This window comes from Balaenoptera borealis, assembly GCF_965194805.1.
Source record: "Balaenoptera borealis genome assembly, chromosome: 10".
NCBI lineage: Eukaryota > Metazoa > Chordata > Mammalia > Artiodactyla > Balaenopteridae > Balaenoptera > Balaenoptera borealis.
Genome location: NC_138874.1, coordinates 110,237,941 through 110,253,384, shown reverse-complemented (window position 1 = coordinate 110,253,384; position 15,444 = coordinate 110,237,941). Strand labels below are relative to the sequence as shown.

The following is a 15,444-nucleotide window of genomic DNA, read 5'->3' as shown; positions in this document are numbered from 1 at the left end:
GGCCTATGGCGAAGAGCAATGTGAAGTAGGAGGGGAGGGGTGTCCGAGGTAGCGGGAGCAGCTTCTGCCAGGCCTAGAGGCAGGAGAGAGTAGGCAAGGATCTCGGAGAGCAGCGAGGAGCCCAGTGTCCTGCTGTGCTTTGGGTCCTGGCCCTCGTCCCCAGCCCAGGTGATGGAATTTTGTCCCTCCTCTCTCCATGGTCCTGGCTGCTGACAGTCTCTCTCCTGGTGCCCATGGCCTCGGGCCTGGGGGAGGCTCTGCTGTGGGGCTTGGGGCATCAGAAGCACGGAACCAAGGGGGCCCTGACTCTGGGACTGAAATCCCTGGTGTGTCCTGGAGGCCGCCTCGGCCCGGGCATCAGCAGCCTCTGGACAGGGCCCGGTCTTGCAGAGCCTGGAAAAAACACGGCACGTTTAGAAGGATGAAGGCAGCTGGAAGGATGAAGGCAGGTTTCTGGGATTTACATTTGAGAACCCAGAGATGACAGCTGCCCTGCCTTAATTCCAGGACGGCAGAGGGAGAGGGGAGATTCCAGCCGGGCACGCACGTGGGTGCCGGCTGGGGCAGGGGCCTCTCAGTGGCTGGCCCCGCCTGCCACCGACGTGGGTGCAGAAGAAGAGCAACGGGGTTTATTTCCCTCCTGACACTCGCTGGGGCGCCAGTGATTCCACCTGCCCCTCACTCGGCTGAGCACCTCGGTGCAGATGAAAGAGGGCGGTGCATCAAACAGTCACAAGCTGCATGGCCCGGAAGGGGGTGCGAGGGTGGCAGGCGTCCTGCCCGCGGCTCCTGCCAGCCTCGCAGCCTCGCTGGCTGAGGATCAAACGGCGCAGACGTGGCCCGGGAAGCAGAGTGGTGGGCAGGCGCCTTCTCGATGCGCGCGGCCCCCCAAACCTGAAAGCGAGCTCCGGGAGTAACAGAAACGGACCACAAATGAACATTTCTCCGTGATGAGCGGCCTTGTGCCAGGGAGGTAAGAAGGTTCTCATGAACGCAGGCCCTTTTCCAAGCAGGAAGGAGTGGTTTTTACATTCTTGCCCTCTTCCGCGTCTCTCTGAAGCTTAAGGCCTGCCGCGTGCCAGGCAGGGGGAAGAGATGTCAATGTCTGTTTGACCAGCCACAGCATTTAGGGAGCTGCCAGCGGGAAGGACGGGGACTTGGTGATGCCTGCGGAGCTGGGCTTCACGCCGGGTCAGCTCAGAGCGTCCTGTTCCCGCCAGCCGTGCAGCCCGTGCATCTCCCCAGGGCACCTCCGTGGCCAGGCGTGTGGCTGGCCTTTGGCGACGCGAGCTCAGATTTGCTTTCTTTTGCTACGGCGCTTCTGAATGCTCCTCCGTGAGCCCGTCTGCTGCACCAGCCCGAAGAGGGAGGGTTTGACAGGGGAGGTGACAGGGCTGCGTCTGCAGGTTGGGCGCTGGGCGACTGTACACGTGGAGGGGCCACTGGCAATAAGTCTTGGATGGAGTCAGCAGTGGACGCGCTTGGCAGGCAGGGCTGGGTGAAAGGAGGCTGGGCAAGGAGACAAGGAGCAGATCTCAGCCCAGGCTCTGCAGTATTTATATTGAGAACTGTTAGGCGGAGCTCCTTTAAAAGGATGTGGAGGGAGTTGGCGTCATCTGGCAGATACCACAGGGCTTTACCCGCAAGAGGTCAGGGGAGGGAGGTCATGAGGTGTGAGCGGGGCACCGGCTCTCTGATCTTCTTTAGGCCGGAGCTGGGAGGTCACAGGGCATCTCAGGGACGCCCTGGGGAGCTGGATGCAGTCTTGGTGTGAGTGCAGATCTGGCCCCGCCGCTTATTAACTGGGCAAGTGGCCCAGGTGACTTGAGACTGGGTTTCCCCATTGCAGGATTGTGTAAGGTAAATAGTAACAGTGCTTCCTGTGTGCCGGGCCCTTTGCACGTCCCATCTCATCTCATGCGATCATCGAGTTCATCAGCTCCCCGAGCCCAGAGACCAGGAATCTGGACCGAGTCTGTCTGGCTCTTTCCCCGGCACCGTGTGGCTCTCGTGTGTGACCACACCCAGCTCTGCACTTTACCGGCAGTAGGTGCCCAGAGGTGTTAGCAGGAACCGTCGCCCTCCTTCCCTCCCCGAAGCCTCTCTTTCCTCCACCCTCTGTGTACGCTCAGTTCAGCACACACCTGTCTCGGCCTCACCTGTGTGCAAGGCTGGGCTCCCTTCCCGCAGGGCAGCCCCGTTATGGGAAGCTGCTCCCCACCCCCTGGCTGCAGCCCCCCAGGGTGTGGCCACGTAGTGAGCTCGTGCGAACAGAATGTGAGTGGAAGTGACACACGTCAGTAGCTGACGGGGTTAACAAATGGGTGTGCTGGGGGCGGGGAAGGGAGTCTTTTGATGGGTGCTGTTAGCTCTGCAAGATGAAGAAGTTCTAGAGAACTAGGGTGCAACAATGTGCATACAGTTACCCGCCCTGGACTGTGCACTTGAAAATGGTTAAGAGGGTACATTTGATTCTGTGTGTTTTCACCACAATAAGAACAAACCCCTCAAACCGCCTGTGCTATCTCTAGAGAGAGGACTCTAAGGGTGGATGGAGCCCGGGTCCCTGAAGGAGCCTGTGGAAGGCCACCGGGCCAGGAACATCAACATTGGATGTGAGTGAGTGAGACGTTAATTGTTCCTGTGTTAGGTCACCAAGATTCTGGGCTCATCTGTGATAGCAGCTAGCATTGCCTCAACTAATCAAGGGGGCTTCAGAGATAAAGACCGAAGCCCTCCCTTCCCTCTGGAGTTCACAGGATAGGAGGAGATGGCAAACATAGAGGCTGTAACACAAGGTGGGTGAGCACCTTCAGAGCACAGGCAAGGACATGGGGGAGCCAGAGGCAGGGAGGACTCCTCGGGATCAGAGAAGAATTCAGGGAGCACGTGGCCAGGAAGAGGACATTTCAGAGGGGGTAAAGGAGAAGACAGGCCACTTGGGAAGGGACCCCACTCTGAGCAAAGACCTGAGAGCTGAAGTCCATGCGAAGTGTCCGAGGACCTGGGGGTGTGAGTGGCGGGGCCAGGCCGGGCAAGACTGAAGAGTGTGGGCTTGGTTTTGTAGGCAGTGGGAGCCACAGAGGGCTAATGAGGGAGAGCATGACAGATACACTGTGCTTCAGGCAGGCCCCTCCAGTCGCCGTGCAGGGATGCCTGGAGCAGGAGATGTTAGATGTGGGAGACCAGGAGGAAGGTGGGGGATGGAGGGGAGAAGTTCAAGAGGGTGGAATCCCAGAACCTGAGACAGAAGAGGGGCAGTGGTGGAGGGGAGCAGCGGTGCAGGGAAGCCTCCCTCCCTTCCCGTAGGCTGTGCCCTGGATGTGGGGGGGAGGCACCTTTCGTGGAGATGGGGCGCCCAGGGAAGGAACAGCGGGCTGTTGGGTGAGACAGTCCCAGTTTGTTGACCCCGAGGTGGACAATGGCCCTTCCCATGGTCTGAGTCCAAGTGCTGAGAATCAGCCCCCAGACCCTGCCCTTCTCTTTTTATTTATTTATTTATTTATTTATTTATTTATGGCTGTGTTGAGTCTTCGTTTCTGTGCGAGGGCTTTCTCTAGTTGCGGCAAGTGGGGACCACTCTTCATCGCGGTGCGCGGGCCTCTCACCATCGCGGCCTCTCTTTTTGCGGAGCACAGGCTCCAGACGCGCAGGCTCAGTAATTGTGGCTCACGGTCCCAGTTGCTCCGTGGCATGTGGGATCTTCCCAGATCAGGGCTCGAACCCGTGTCCCCTGCATTGGCAGGCAGATTCTCAACCACTGCGCCACCAGGGAAGCCCTCTGCCCTTCTCTTTGAAGGGTCTGGAGCCTGTCACTGCCAGAGGTACCAGAGGGCCCCCCAGAATGCCTGTGACAGCCCCACCCCCATGTATCCTGCCCCATGGGTGCCGGCGGATGCTTCCTGGAGCTGATGATGTTTTGGGTCGGGGCGACTGCAGTCTGAATGTGCAGGACCATGAGGTAAAGCAAAGTGATGCCGTGAACACACGTACTCAGAGAACTTATACAGTTCTTGCGTTGCCTTGAAAAAAAATCTATAGGATTTGCTTTGCTTTGTGGCATTTATGAGAAATCAACCTTGCAAATGAGTTTCAAAAATAACCTCTCTCTTTAGTCAGAACTGTACAGTCTATACTATATACTTAAAAATGAATTTTACTCTGTAAATTATCACTACATGTGATTTATAAAAAATGTTCTATGCAATTATACTTCAATATCATACTTTAGTTAATTTAAATTTTAAAAAGTACATTCAACTTGAAGAGAAGTCATTTAGAAAGGAATGTTTTGGAAATGTTGAATTTGAATTAAAAAATGAGTTTAATCTCAGCTTTGCTTATCAGCCATGTGAACTTGGGTAAGTCATTTAACCTACCAGAGCAATATAATTTGTTAGAAGAAACTTATATCTATATCATCTAACTCTCTTAAGAACTGCATTAAATACTATTTTAAAATATCAAGGACAAAGTAGGACTGCAACAAATGTCCATCAGGCTTAAATGTGGCATGTTGCTAAGTATCTTCATTATCTTTTCATTTTATCTTGAATAAAAATGTTAAAAACTCAAAAAAAAAAAAAAAAAACCTCTCTCACAGCTCTGCGTCATGCTCACCTGTGGGGATGGGGTGTGGAAGTGTGTGTGTGGCCTGGAGGTCTGGGCCTGGGACCGGCTTGGGTCACAGCAGGAGGGACATGGCAGGACTTGGAGGTGTCTGCTGTGCCAGGGGCTTAGGCCTGGAGGGTCAAAAGCCAGGGGAGACAGGCATCTTTAGTGGGTGGAGGGGCTCCTCTGGCACAGTGAACCCTCAGCGTCAGATGTGCCCCCTGGCAGGGCTCCATCGTGGTCCCCTGACCCTGTTGCCCGGGACCTCCTTGTTCATCAGTAACCATGGGGACTTCCTTTCCAGCATTCCCGTGGGGACGCTGGCCATTCCCCACAGCCTCAGCTGTAGAGATGGGAAGTGGAGTCTGCCTGTCCTCCCAGCGAGCATAGGGCAGGAGAGGTGATGGACAAGCCTCTCAGACTGAAAGAACCGTTTCAGACTGAGACCGGCTTCTTCCCAGACCCCTTCCTCCCCCTGTGCCCTCTGGCTGGGGCAACGGCCCCCATCTGCCCGAACATGAATTCAACCCAGCCCTCCATCCTCCCCATGCCCACATCCACTCGGTCACATGGCCTGCTGATGCCAACCCGGAAACGCTCCCTGAGTCTGTTCCATCCTCTCCTTCCTCCCAGCAGCTCTCCCCTGGGCTATGGAAATCTCTGAACTGGTCACCCGTGTCTAGTCTCTCCTTCCTCCACCATCTCCAGGAGGATGGTCCTGAAACCCATCTGCATGCCTGGTCATCACACTGATGCTTAAAAAGTTCCCTTGACCCCTTAATGTCTACAAGATGAATTTTAACGTTCCCACTTTATTCATGGAATGTTGCACCTTTGTGGTGTCCCAGGCCCATGTGCAACTCCATGTGTCTTCACATGTCACTCTTTCTGCCAGGAATGCCTTCACCTCTCCCTCTCTCTTTGTCTGGGAGGGTGAATCAACTGGCCTGGCAATGGTTAGGGCAGCAATGCCAGTGTAGATGGCACCTTTGTGTGAGTGACACGGTGGCATGCCATTTGGTAAGGGGTTTGATAGGTGAGTGTGTGTTTGTGTGTGATGTGTACCCCTTGGCATGCCCAGCCTGGCTCCTGGGAGAGTCCTGCAGCAGGGCAATCTTCCTCCTGTGTGCCCAGTCTGGGTTGCAGCCCCTGGAAAGTGCATCATTCCTCCTTGGATGTCTAACCTGCAAGCTGGGCCCACGCCTGGGCTCTGGCCCCCTGCGGAAGGTCTAGTCACACCAGCAGCCCCGCCCAGCACGAGCCTTTGAGAAATGCGTACGTAAGCACAACTTTTTGGACCTGCTGGGCTGGCAGGTGTGGGAATCTGAGCGATTGCAGTTTGCACAGGTTGAACCTCAGACAAGCGTGGCATCAATTATTTCTTGGTGAGCAGCTGTACCAGTCTTTTGTAGCATAATAACGGGGAATTTGGGGAGCAAGCCTCTGAGAAGGCTTTGGCTGGGGAGTTTTTTCAGCTGGCTCTGTCTTTCCAGCCGCTGTCACTCAGTGGGCACGAAGAGACCTCAGCCAGCTTCCTGGGGCCTGATGACAGCCAAGCTGCAGCTCTGCTGGAGGCACCATGACGCTCCATGCCAGGCACCTGGCCTCATCTCATCCTCCCCGCAGCACTAAGAGGCAGATGCTTTTATCCCTTATGAAAGATGGGGACCTTAGTGGTTAGCAAGGGGCCTCCCAGGGGCTCGTGGCAGAGCTGGAATTAAACCTGGGCGTGTCTGACTCCCAAACTCTTGCCCTTCTGCCACTGTGTCTGTCCCTGAGGAGTCAGGGATGAATGCCTTTTGAACCTAGCTCCTTGCCTGTCTCTCCCACCTCATCCCCGGCCACCGCTCTCAGACACCCTGTGTTCTAGGTGCACTGAGCTTACGTCCGGGGACTGCAGAGCAGCACAAACTCTGTGTCTTTTATGTCACATGGACAGCCAACGCGTGCTAGAGGCTGTCTCTGTGTCAGAACGTGGCAGACGACAAAAATGGCCATGGTTCTTTCCCTCCCCAGATTCACATCTCCTTGCCATGTTACTTTGGGAGCTCTCTCATTCTTTTTTTTTTTTTTTTTAAGTTACTGCATTATTTTATTTTTATTTTTTTATTGATGTATAGTTGATTTACAAAGTTGTGCCACTCTCTGCTGAACAGCAAAGTGACTCAGTTATACACATATAGACATTCTTTTTTGTATTCTTTTCCATTATGGTTTATCACAGGATATTGAGTATAGTTCCCTGTGCTCTGCATTAGGACCTTGTTGTTTATCCATCCTATATATACTAGTTTGCATCTACCAACCCCAAACTCCCTCTCCCTCCTCCCCTCCCCCTTGGCAACCACAAGTCTGTTCTCTATGTCTATGAGTCTGTTTCTGTTTTGTAGATAAGTTCATTTGTGTCATATTTTACATTCCACATATAAGTGACATCATATGGTATTTGTTTTTTTCTGTCTGAGTTACTTCACTTAGTATGATAATCTGTAGTTTCATCCATGTTGCTGCAAGTGGCATTATTTCATACTTTTTTATGGCTGAGTAGTATTCCATTGTGTACCACATCTTCTTTATCCATTCATCTGTCAATGGACATTTAGGTTGTTTCTATGTTTTGGCTATTGTGAACAGTGCTGCTATGAACATAAGGGTGCATGTATCTTTTTGAATTACAATTTTGTCTGGGTATATTCCCAGGAGTAGGATTGCTGGATCATATGGTAATTCTATTTTTAGTTTTCTGAGGAACCTCCGTACTGTTTTCCATAGTGGCTGTACCAACTTAACATTCCCACCAACAGTGTAGGAGGGTTCCCTTTGCTCTACACCCCCTCCAGCATTTGTTATTTGTAGACTTTTTAATGATGGCCATTCTGACTGGTGGGATGTGGTACCTTGTAGTTTTGATTTGCGTTTCTCTAATAATTAGTGATGTTGAGCATCTTTTCCTGTGCCTACTGGCCATCTGTATGTCTTCTTTGGAGAAATGTTTATTAAGGTCTTCTGGCCATTTTTCGATTGGGTTGTTTGTTTTTTTGTTGTTGAGTTGTATGAGCTATTTGTATATTTTGTAGATTAAGCCCTTGTCTGTCGCGTCATTTGCAAATATTTTCTCCCATTCCGTAGGTTGTCTTTTCGTTTTTTTTATGGTTTCCTTTGCTGTGAAAAAGCTTGTAAGTTTGATTAGGTCCCATTTGTTTATTTTTGTTTTTATTTCTATTGCCTTGGGAGACTGACATAAGAAAACATTGGTACGATTTATGTCAGAGAATGTTTTGCCTATGCTCTCTTCTGGGAGTTTTATGGTGTCATGTCTTATGTTTAAGTCTTTAAGCCATTTTGAGTTTATTTTTGTGCATGGTGTGAAGGTGTGTTCTAACTTCATTGATTTACATGCAGCTGTCCAACTTTCCCAGCACCATTTGTAAAGAGACTGTCTTTTTTCCATTTTATATTCTTGCCTCCTTTGTTGAAGGTTAATTGACTGTAGGTGTGTGGGTTTATTTTTGGGCTCTCTGTTCTGTTCCATTGATCCGTATGCCTATTTTTGTACCAATGCCACAACGTTTGGTTTTTTTTTTTTTTTTTTTAAGGTCTCAGCTCAAGTTTAATAAAACTACAAAAGACCAAAAGTGATACCCTACTACTATACACATCAGTTTGCTTGCCCCATAATACAGCTCAGGCCATTCCCTCCAGAGGAAGAAAGGCTGGCTTCCCCAACCCCTGCAGGAAAGGCCTGTCCAGTCCCACAGCACATCTTGGCTGAGTGTAAGGTCTTGTGTTTTAAGCATGACAATAGTACAGAAGAGGTGTTGCTCTCATGGCCACCTACTGCAGCCTGGCCCTAAAATGGCCCAGTGCTCACTTCTGCTTAGAGAAATATTCTTGGCTCTTCTGGACATCAGGCTTGATGGTATCACTGCCAGGCTTCCAGCCAGCTGGGCACATTTCCCCATGTTTGTCAGTAAACTGGAGGGCCTGAACTAGTCTCAGGGTCTCATCCACAGAACGGCCAACAAGAAGGTCATTTATGGTGATCTGTCGAAGGATACCTTTATCATCAATAATAAATAGGCCCCTGAATGAGATGCCTTTATCAGCCATTAAGACCCCATAGTCTGGGCTTCCCTGGTGGTGCAGTGGTTAAGAATCTGCCTGCCAAAGCAAGGGACACGGGTTCGAGCCCTGGTCCGGGAAGATCCCACATGCCGCGGAGCAACTAAGCCCGTGTGCCACAACTACTGAGCCTGAGCTCTAGACCACGCAAGCCACAACCACTGAGCCCACGTGCCACAACTGCTGAAGCCTGCGTGCCTAGAGCCCGTGCTCTGCAACAAGAGAAGCCACAACAATGAGAAGCCCGTGCACCGCAACGAAGAGTAGCCCCCGCTCGCCGCAACTAGATAAAGCCCGCACACAGCAATGAAGACCCAACACAGCCATAAACAAATAAATAAATAAATTTATTAAAAACAAAAAAAGACCCCATAGTTCTGAGCAATGGTGCGCTTGGGGTCTGATATCAAGGGAAGAATGTTCATGGGTCCCAGTCCTCCTTGTTTCTTGGGTGTGTTGATCCATGCCAGGTGACAGAAGTGACAATCCACAGAAGCACCAGTCACTTGGCAGTTGAGTTTCTTAAATTCTTCTGCCCTGTCACTGAAAGCAATGATCTCTGTGGGGCACACAAAGGTGAAGTCAAGAGGGTAAAAGAAGAACACAACATATTTTCCTTTGTAGACAGATAGGCTGATATCTTTGAACTGACCATCTGGCATTACAGCAGTTGCTTTGAACTGGGGGGCATGGTGCCCAATTTTGGCATTTCCTGAAGACATATTGCTATCAGCATTTCTCACAGACAAATCACCGAGGACAGTCAGGAAGGAGACACACCACTGTTTTGATTTCTGTAGCTTTGTAGTATTGTCTGAAGTCTGGGAGATTTATGCCTCCTGCTTTGTTTGTTTTTTCTCAGGCTTGCTCTAGCACTTCTGGGTCTTTTATGGTTCCATGTAAATTTTTGAATTATTTGTTCTAGTTCTGTGAAAAATGTCATGAGTACTTTGATAGGGATCACATTAAATCTGTAGATTGATTGGGTAGTATTGCCATTTTAACAATATTAATTCTTCCAATCCGAGAGCATGGAGTATCTTTCCATTTCTTTGAATCCTCTTTTATTTCCTTTATTAACATTTTATAATTCTCAGCGTATAAGTCTTTCACTTCCTTGGTCAGGTTTATTCCTAGGTATTTAAAAAAAATTTTTTTGGTGTGATTTTAAAAGGTACTGTTTTTACATTCCCTTTCTGATATTTCATTGTTAGTGTAAAGGATGCAACCAATTTCTGAATGTTAATCTTGTATCCTACTACTTTGCTGAATTCATTTATTAGATCTAGTAGCTTTTGTGTGGATTCCTTAGGGTTTTCTATATGTAGTATCATGTCATCTGCATATAGTGACAATTTTACCTCTTCCCTTCCAGTTTGGATACCTTTTATTTCTTTTTCTTGTCTGATTGCTGAGGCTAGGACTTCCAATACTATGTTGAAGAGAAGTGGTGAGAGTGGGCATCCTTGTCTTGTTCCAGATTTTAGTGGGGTGCCTTTTCATTCTTACTCTAGACTTGGCCATGAACTTGCTTTGGCCAATGTAACATCTGCAAACATGCTGCAGGTAGAAACTTGAGGAGCCTACACAGTGGGCTGGTCCTCTCTTGCTGCTCCTGGAACCCTGCCTCCTTGTGAAGAAGCATAGGCCAGCCTCCTGGATGATGAGAGTCCTATGGCCTAGTTACATCTGCTGCCTGGTTGACATTCAGCCAACTGCCAGACATGTAGGGGAGGCATTTTAGATCATCAGCCACCAGCCGACCACAATCTGAGCACAGACACACGAGTGAGCCCAGGAGAGGTTGGCTGATACTGCCCAAAGCACCAGAACTGCCCACTGACCCACAGAATTGTGAGCTAAATAAATGTGGGTTTATTTTTTAATTAAAAAATTTTTATTTATTTATTTTTGGCTGCACTGGGTCTTCATTGCTGTGCACGGGCTTTCTCTAGTTGCGGTGAGCGGGGGCTACTCTTCGTTGTGGTGTGTGGGCTTCCCATTGCGGTGACTTGTTGTGGAGCACGGGCTCTAGGCACGCAGGCTTCAGTAGTTGTGGCATGTGGGCTCAGTAGTTGTGGCTCATGGGCTCTAGAGTGCAGGCTTGGTAGCTGTGGCACATGGGCTTTGTTTCTCCGCGGCATGTGGGATCTTCCCAGACCAGGGCTTGAACCCATGTCCCCTGCATTGGCAGGCAGATTCTTAACCACTGTGCCACCAGGGAAGCCCCATGTGTGTTGTTTTAAACCACTAAATTTGGAGTGTTTTGTTATGCAGCAAGAGCTAACCGATACAAGACATTATGTTTTAGTTACTATTGCTTATAACAAACCACCTCAAACTTAAATGCTTAAAACAACCATTTTATCTTGCTAATGGATGTGAATTAGGGATTTGGACAGGGCATGGCAGGAATGACAGGTCTCTGCTCTTTGATATCTGGGGCCTCAACTGGAAAGACTCAAGGGCTAATGATCTGGATTATTAAAAGATGGGGGCTGGAATCATCTGGAGTTGTCTTCACTCACTTCTGGTAGTTGATATCGTCTGTTAGCTGGCATCTCAGCAGGGGCTGTCCATTGGAGCAGCCACGTGTGGCCTCCCCACATGGCCTGAGCTTCCCCACAGCATGGTGGCTTCCAGGTAGCTGGGCTTTAATGGAGGCCCAGGGTTCCGATGGGGTGTATACCAGCTAACAAGGGGGAAGGGAACTGCCTTGTATGACCTTGCCTCAGAATTTACTCAGCATCACTTCTGCTACCTTCTATTGGTCACAAGCCAGTCACAAGCTCTCTGCTCCCCCCAGATTCAAGAGAAGGGAATTAGACTCCACCTTGATGGGGGAGTGGCAAGTTTTAGAGGAGCGTATGGAGCAGGAAATGCATTGTGGTCACTTTGGGATAATATAATCTGCCACCCATCATCTCACCCAATTCTTACGACAACCCAGTGAGGTAGGTACTATCATTATCCCCCTTTTTCAGGTGAAAAAACCAAGGCTCAGATGGTTGGTGATGTTCTCAAGGACCCGTGGTCAGGAATGTTGGAGCTGAGTCTAACCACTGCCCTCTACTGCCTTTCCTGGGCTGTCTTTTGGGACTGGATCTAGTGTCTCAGTCGACTTTTCACTCCTCTCTCTCAGCTTTGTGTTTTTGTCTCCACTTGAATGGGTACATCTAACAAGGAGCTGCTTCTCAATGTCCCTCTCAACCTTGCTGGGGGTCCTCACCATTTCCTTAATGACTGTTTAGAGGCCAGGGGTCTGTTATTGTGGGGGGAGGTGGGTAGGGACACACATAATGTGCTTGACTGATCACCACCCGTCTTCCTTCTACAAAAACAGATGAAGTTTGAAGGTACCTAGTAGGCAACTTGAATTTAAATCCTAACAGGATGGAAATAGGGGTCGTATCTCTGGTCTTTGAAAGATTAATGTTTGTGTTACAAAAATTATTACCACGTGAGTATTTGCAGTCCTGTTTTCTACTCTGACCCCCTCCCAGCCCACTAAAAATTCCAACTTTGCCCACTGACATTTCCCTCCTCCATTCTTAGGGGAAAAAATGGGAGGATCCATATTGATCGCAGTGTTCTGTGAAGTTTTTAAAATAACTTTTATTGACATATAAAATACATGTATGATATGTGTTGATGGCCACAATGTCCATTAGCAGGAGGATGGAATAAGGCTGTCAGATAAAAGAATACTCTGTTAAATTTGAACTTTGGATAAACAACAAATACTTTTTGCTGTGAGCATTTTTTTTTTTTACAGCATTCCAAGCACTTTAATTTGTGACAGAGCCAAAACAAATAAAAGAATGATAAAAATATTCTTTTAATTGTAAAGAGTGCTCATATTCGAGTTTGGTTTTTTTCCCCTGCAGGTATTGTGAACACCGATAATTTCTGAAACACAAATCTTGATCTGGATACTTGCAACAAACTTTTATAATCTCTGCCTGAATAAGAAGTGAATAAGAAACGTACTTATAAAGTATGTTGACTATACAATGTGATATGAGCATGTCTCACAGTGTACAGTTTGATGAATCATCACAGAGTGGACACATCTGTTTCTTGTGTTTCAGATCAAGAAACAGAACATTCAGGCTCCCCAAATGTCTCTTGTGTCCTCATCCAGGAGCTACCAATCTCCCCACCATCCTGACTTCTAATAGCAGGGGTGAGTTTGCCTGTTTTTGGATACCATATAAATAGAAATACCCAGTTTGGATTCTCTTAGGCTTTTGTTCATCATTATGTCTGTGACATCATCCATACACAGCAGTAGAGCATTTTGGGTAATATTACTGTGTAGGGCATACTTATGCTAAAATATTATTTGTTGTTTATCTGAAATTCAAATTTTACTGGGTGTCCTGTATTTTATTGGCCAACCTTATTCCATTCTCCCATTAACGGACATTTTGTAGTTTTCCGTTTGGGGCTATTATGAATAGAGCTTCTACGAATATTCTAGTACCTGACTTTCGGTGAACATATGGACTCATTTCTTTTGGGTATTTACCTAGGAGCGGAATTTCTGGGTCATAGGGAATGCATATGCTCAGCTTGGTGTATACTGCCAAGAGGCGTTCCAAATGGTACCCATTTACACTCCAGCCAGCAGTGTGCGAAAGTTCCAGTTGCTCTGCATCCTCGCCAATACTTGGCATTTTCTGTCTTTTTCATTGTAGTCACTCTAGTGGGTGTGTTCGGTTTTAATTTCACCGTGGTTTTAATTTGCACATCCCTGAGGACTCCTAAAGCTGGGCCCCTTCTCGCCTGCCTAGTGGCCATTTGGGCCTCCTCCTTTGTGGGCATTTATTTATTTATTTATTTTTATTTTTTTATTTTTTTGGCCACACTGCATGGCTTGTGGGATCTTAGTTCCCCGACCAGGGGTTGAACCCACGCCCTAGGCAGTGAAAGCTCGGAGTCCTAACCACTGGACCGCCAGGGAATTCCCCCCGTGGGCATTTCTTGTATCGCTGGGATACAAGTTATTTGTCAGATATATGTCAACTATCTTTTCTTGGGGAGTTTTAGGGAACAGTGAGAGAGGATTTCTGGCTAGCTGTGGGTCTTGTGGGTGACGTAGAAGAATGAGGTGGAAGGAGGAGTTTGATAAGAATTGCTCTGGATAGTGAGCTGGACTTTGAATGCTTACTCATTCTGAGACTGAGCAACCCTTAGGTATATTCAGATCTTGACATGAGGGTGCAGCTAAATTTCCATTGTATTGAGTTTATAACATGTCTTGGGAAATTTAACCTGGATGGTTAGAAGCACATCTAAGAAATTTGTATATGTCCCAGGGTAGACTGTACTGACGGGAGAGGTCATCCCTAAGAGAATGGAGATCCTTATTTTTCATAGAAGGATAAAACGCCACCCCCGCCCCCGGAACACACACTTGATAAGAATAAAATGTGTAGTATTTGAACACTAGTGACATCTAAAAGGTCCACGTAATTCATAAATCAAGGCTGCACAGCACATGATATTTATGGCAACTCTTGCTGGACGAAATATTAAAATTTGTAAGAATTGTAAATGCTGTCACACAAAATGCTACAGTCACCGGGCATAATTGATGACTTCCTCTTGGATCTATTGAATAAATTAATTTCATTGCTATACAGATGATATTAATATGCTTTTATAATTAATTTAGTTCTGAGAACTGCTTTGGGTGCCAAGATTTCACTGGGGGGAGAAAATGGCTCAAGGTAAAAGGTGACACATGAAGAATAATTTGGAAATCAAATAGAGAATAACACTCTAATAGGAGATAGCAGGCTTGGGGGGATCTTGTCGTAAAGGGAACACACCAGGCAATTGAGGCGGATATTAAGCCAGAATTGTGTATTTCTGAAGTGGCCTCATTTTCCTGGGGATTCATCGTGTCCCGAAGTGGTGGTTTAAGAATGGGGTAAGTGGAAAGCCTCCCTCTTCAGTGGGGTTTGTCGGGCGCTCTTGAGACTGGAGCCTTCAGCCTACAGAGCTGGTCTCAGAGCAGTGTTCTGAGGGCGTCCAGGGAGGGGCATCAAATTATCAAGGATGTCGATTACTCAGAAAGCAGGCTCCCTCCCGGCGGGTTCTTTACAACTAAACAACCAAAAAAAAAAAAAAAAAAAAACCATTTACAGAGCCCTTTCTTCTTGCCAGGCATGGTGCTAAGTTCTTTGCATCTATTGTGTCAACAGGATTGTTTCTTTCCTCCTTGAAAAAATAACCTTCAACTTATTACAAAATAATGCATGTTTGGGGGTTATTCTTTAGAAAACATAGTTGAACAAATTCAGCCATGCTTTCACCCCTGGGGTGCACCATTCCCAGGGCTCCGTTTGGGGTGGTGGTTGGAAGCTGCAGCCCGTAAAGTGGTGGATGTTGGACCATGGACTGTTTTCCCAATACTTTCCCCTTTCCTTAAAAGGATCCCCCCAAACGTGGAGAAGTGCTTTGCTTGGAGAGAATCTTTTATATTTCTCCCTCACCCAAGTGCTTGAGTAAAGTATAAGACTTAGACATGGCCTGATTTAAAGGGTCATATTTCATGAAAAAAATCTCCTCAAGCATGGTCAGTTCAGATGCAATTGTGGGAAAGAGAAATGATCTTTCTCTAATTTTTAAAAAAAAAAAAATTAATTAATTAATTTTTTGGTTGCGTTGGGTCTTCGTTGCTGCGCGCGGGCTTTCTCTAGT

At 47.9% G+C, this 15,444-nt stretch overlaps 1 protein-coding gene and 1 long non-coding RNA gene across 4 annotated transcripts in view; one reads left to right on the top strand and one right to left on the bottom strand.

Moving 5' to 3' along the window:
* The window catches only part of LOC309635759, a 150,199-nt gene that overhangs the window by 51,604 nt on the left and 83,151 nt on the right, over positions 1–15,444 (top strand). Inside the window, exons 3-4 of one of the 3 annotated variants that reach the window (XR_014248997.1) lie at positions 6,105–6,246; positions 8,208–8,257. This is a non-coding gene — a long non-coding RNA (uncharacterized lncRNA). Of the gene's footprint in view, positions 1–6,104; positions 6,247–8,207; positions 8,258–12,824; positions 12,920–15,444 lie in introns of those variants that run through there. The other 2 variants (XR_014248995.1, XR_014248996.1) reach the window with 2 other exon arrangements.
* Positions 8,209–9,513, bottom strand: LOC309635758 (peroxiredoxin-1-like). Its single transcript, XM_082407379.1, has 2 exons — positions 9,092–9,513; positions 8,209–8,735 (listed from the first exon to the last, which is right to left on the bottom strand). The coding sequence occupies exons 1-2, from the start codon at positions 9,453–9,455 to the stop codon at positions 8,479–8,481; spliced, it is 621 nt and encodes a 206-aa protein (XP_082263505.1). The 5' UTR covers positions 9,456–9,513; the 3' UTR covers positions 8,209–8,478.

What these genes read in the sequence shown, in the direction of transcription:
- LOC309635758 (XM_082407379.1), bottom strand. Translation starts at nt 9,455, where the DNA reads ATGTCTTCAGGAAATGCCAAAATTGGGCACCATGCCCCCCAGTTCAAA. An exon ending in GAACTATGGGGTCTTTTTTT is followed by an intron (nt 8,736 to 9,091) that starts GTTTTTAATAAA and finishes AGGGAAGCCCAG; the next exon opens with ACTATGGGGTCTTAATGGCT.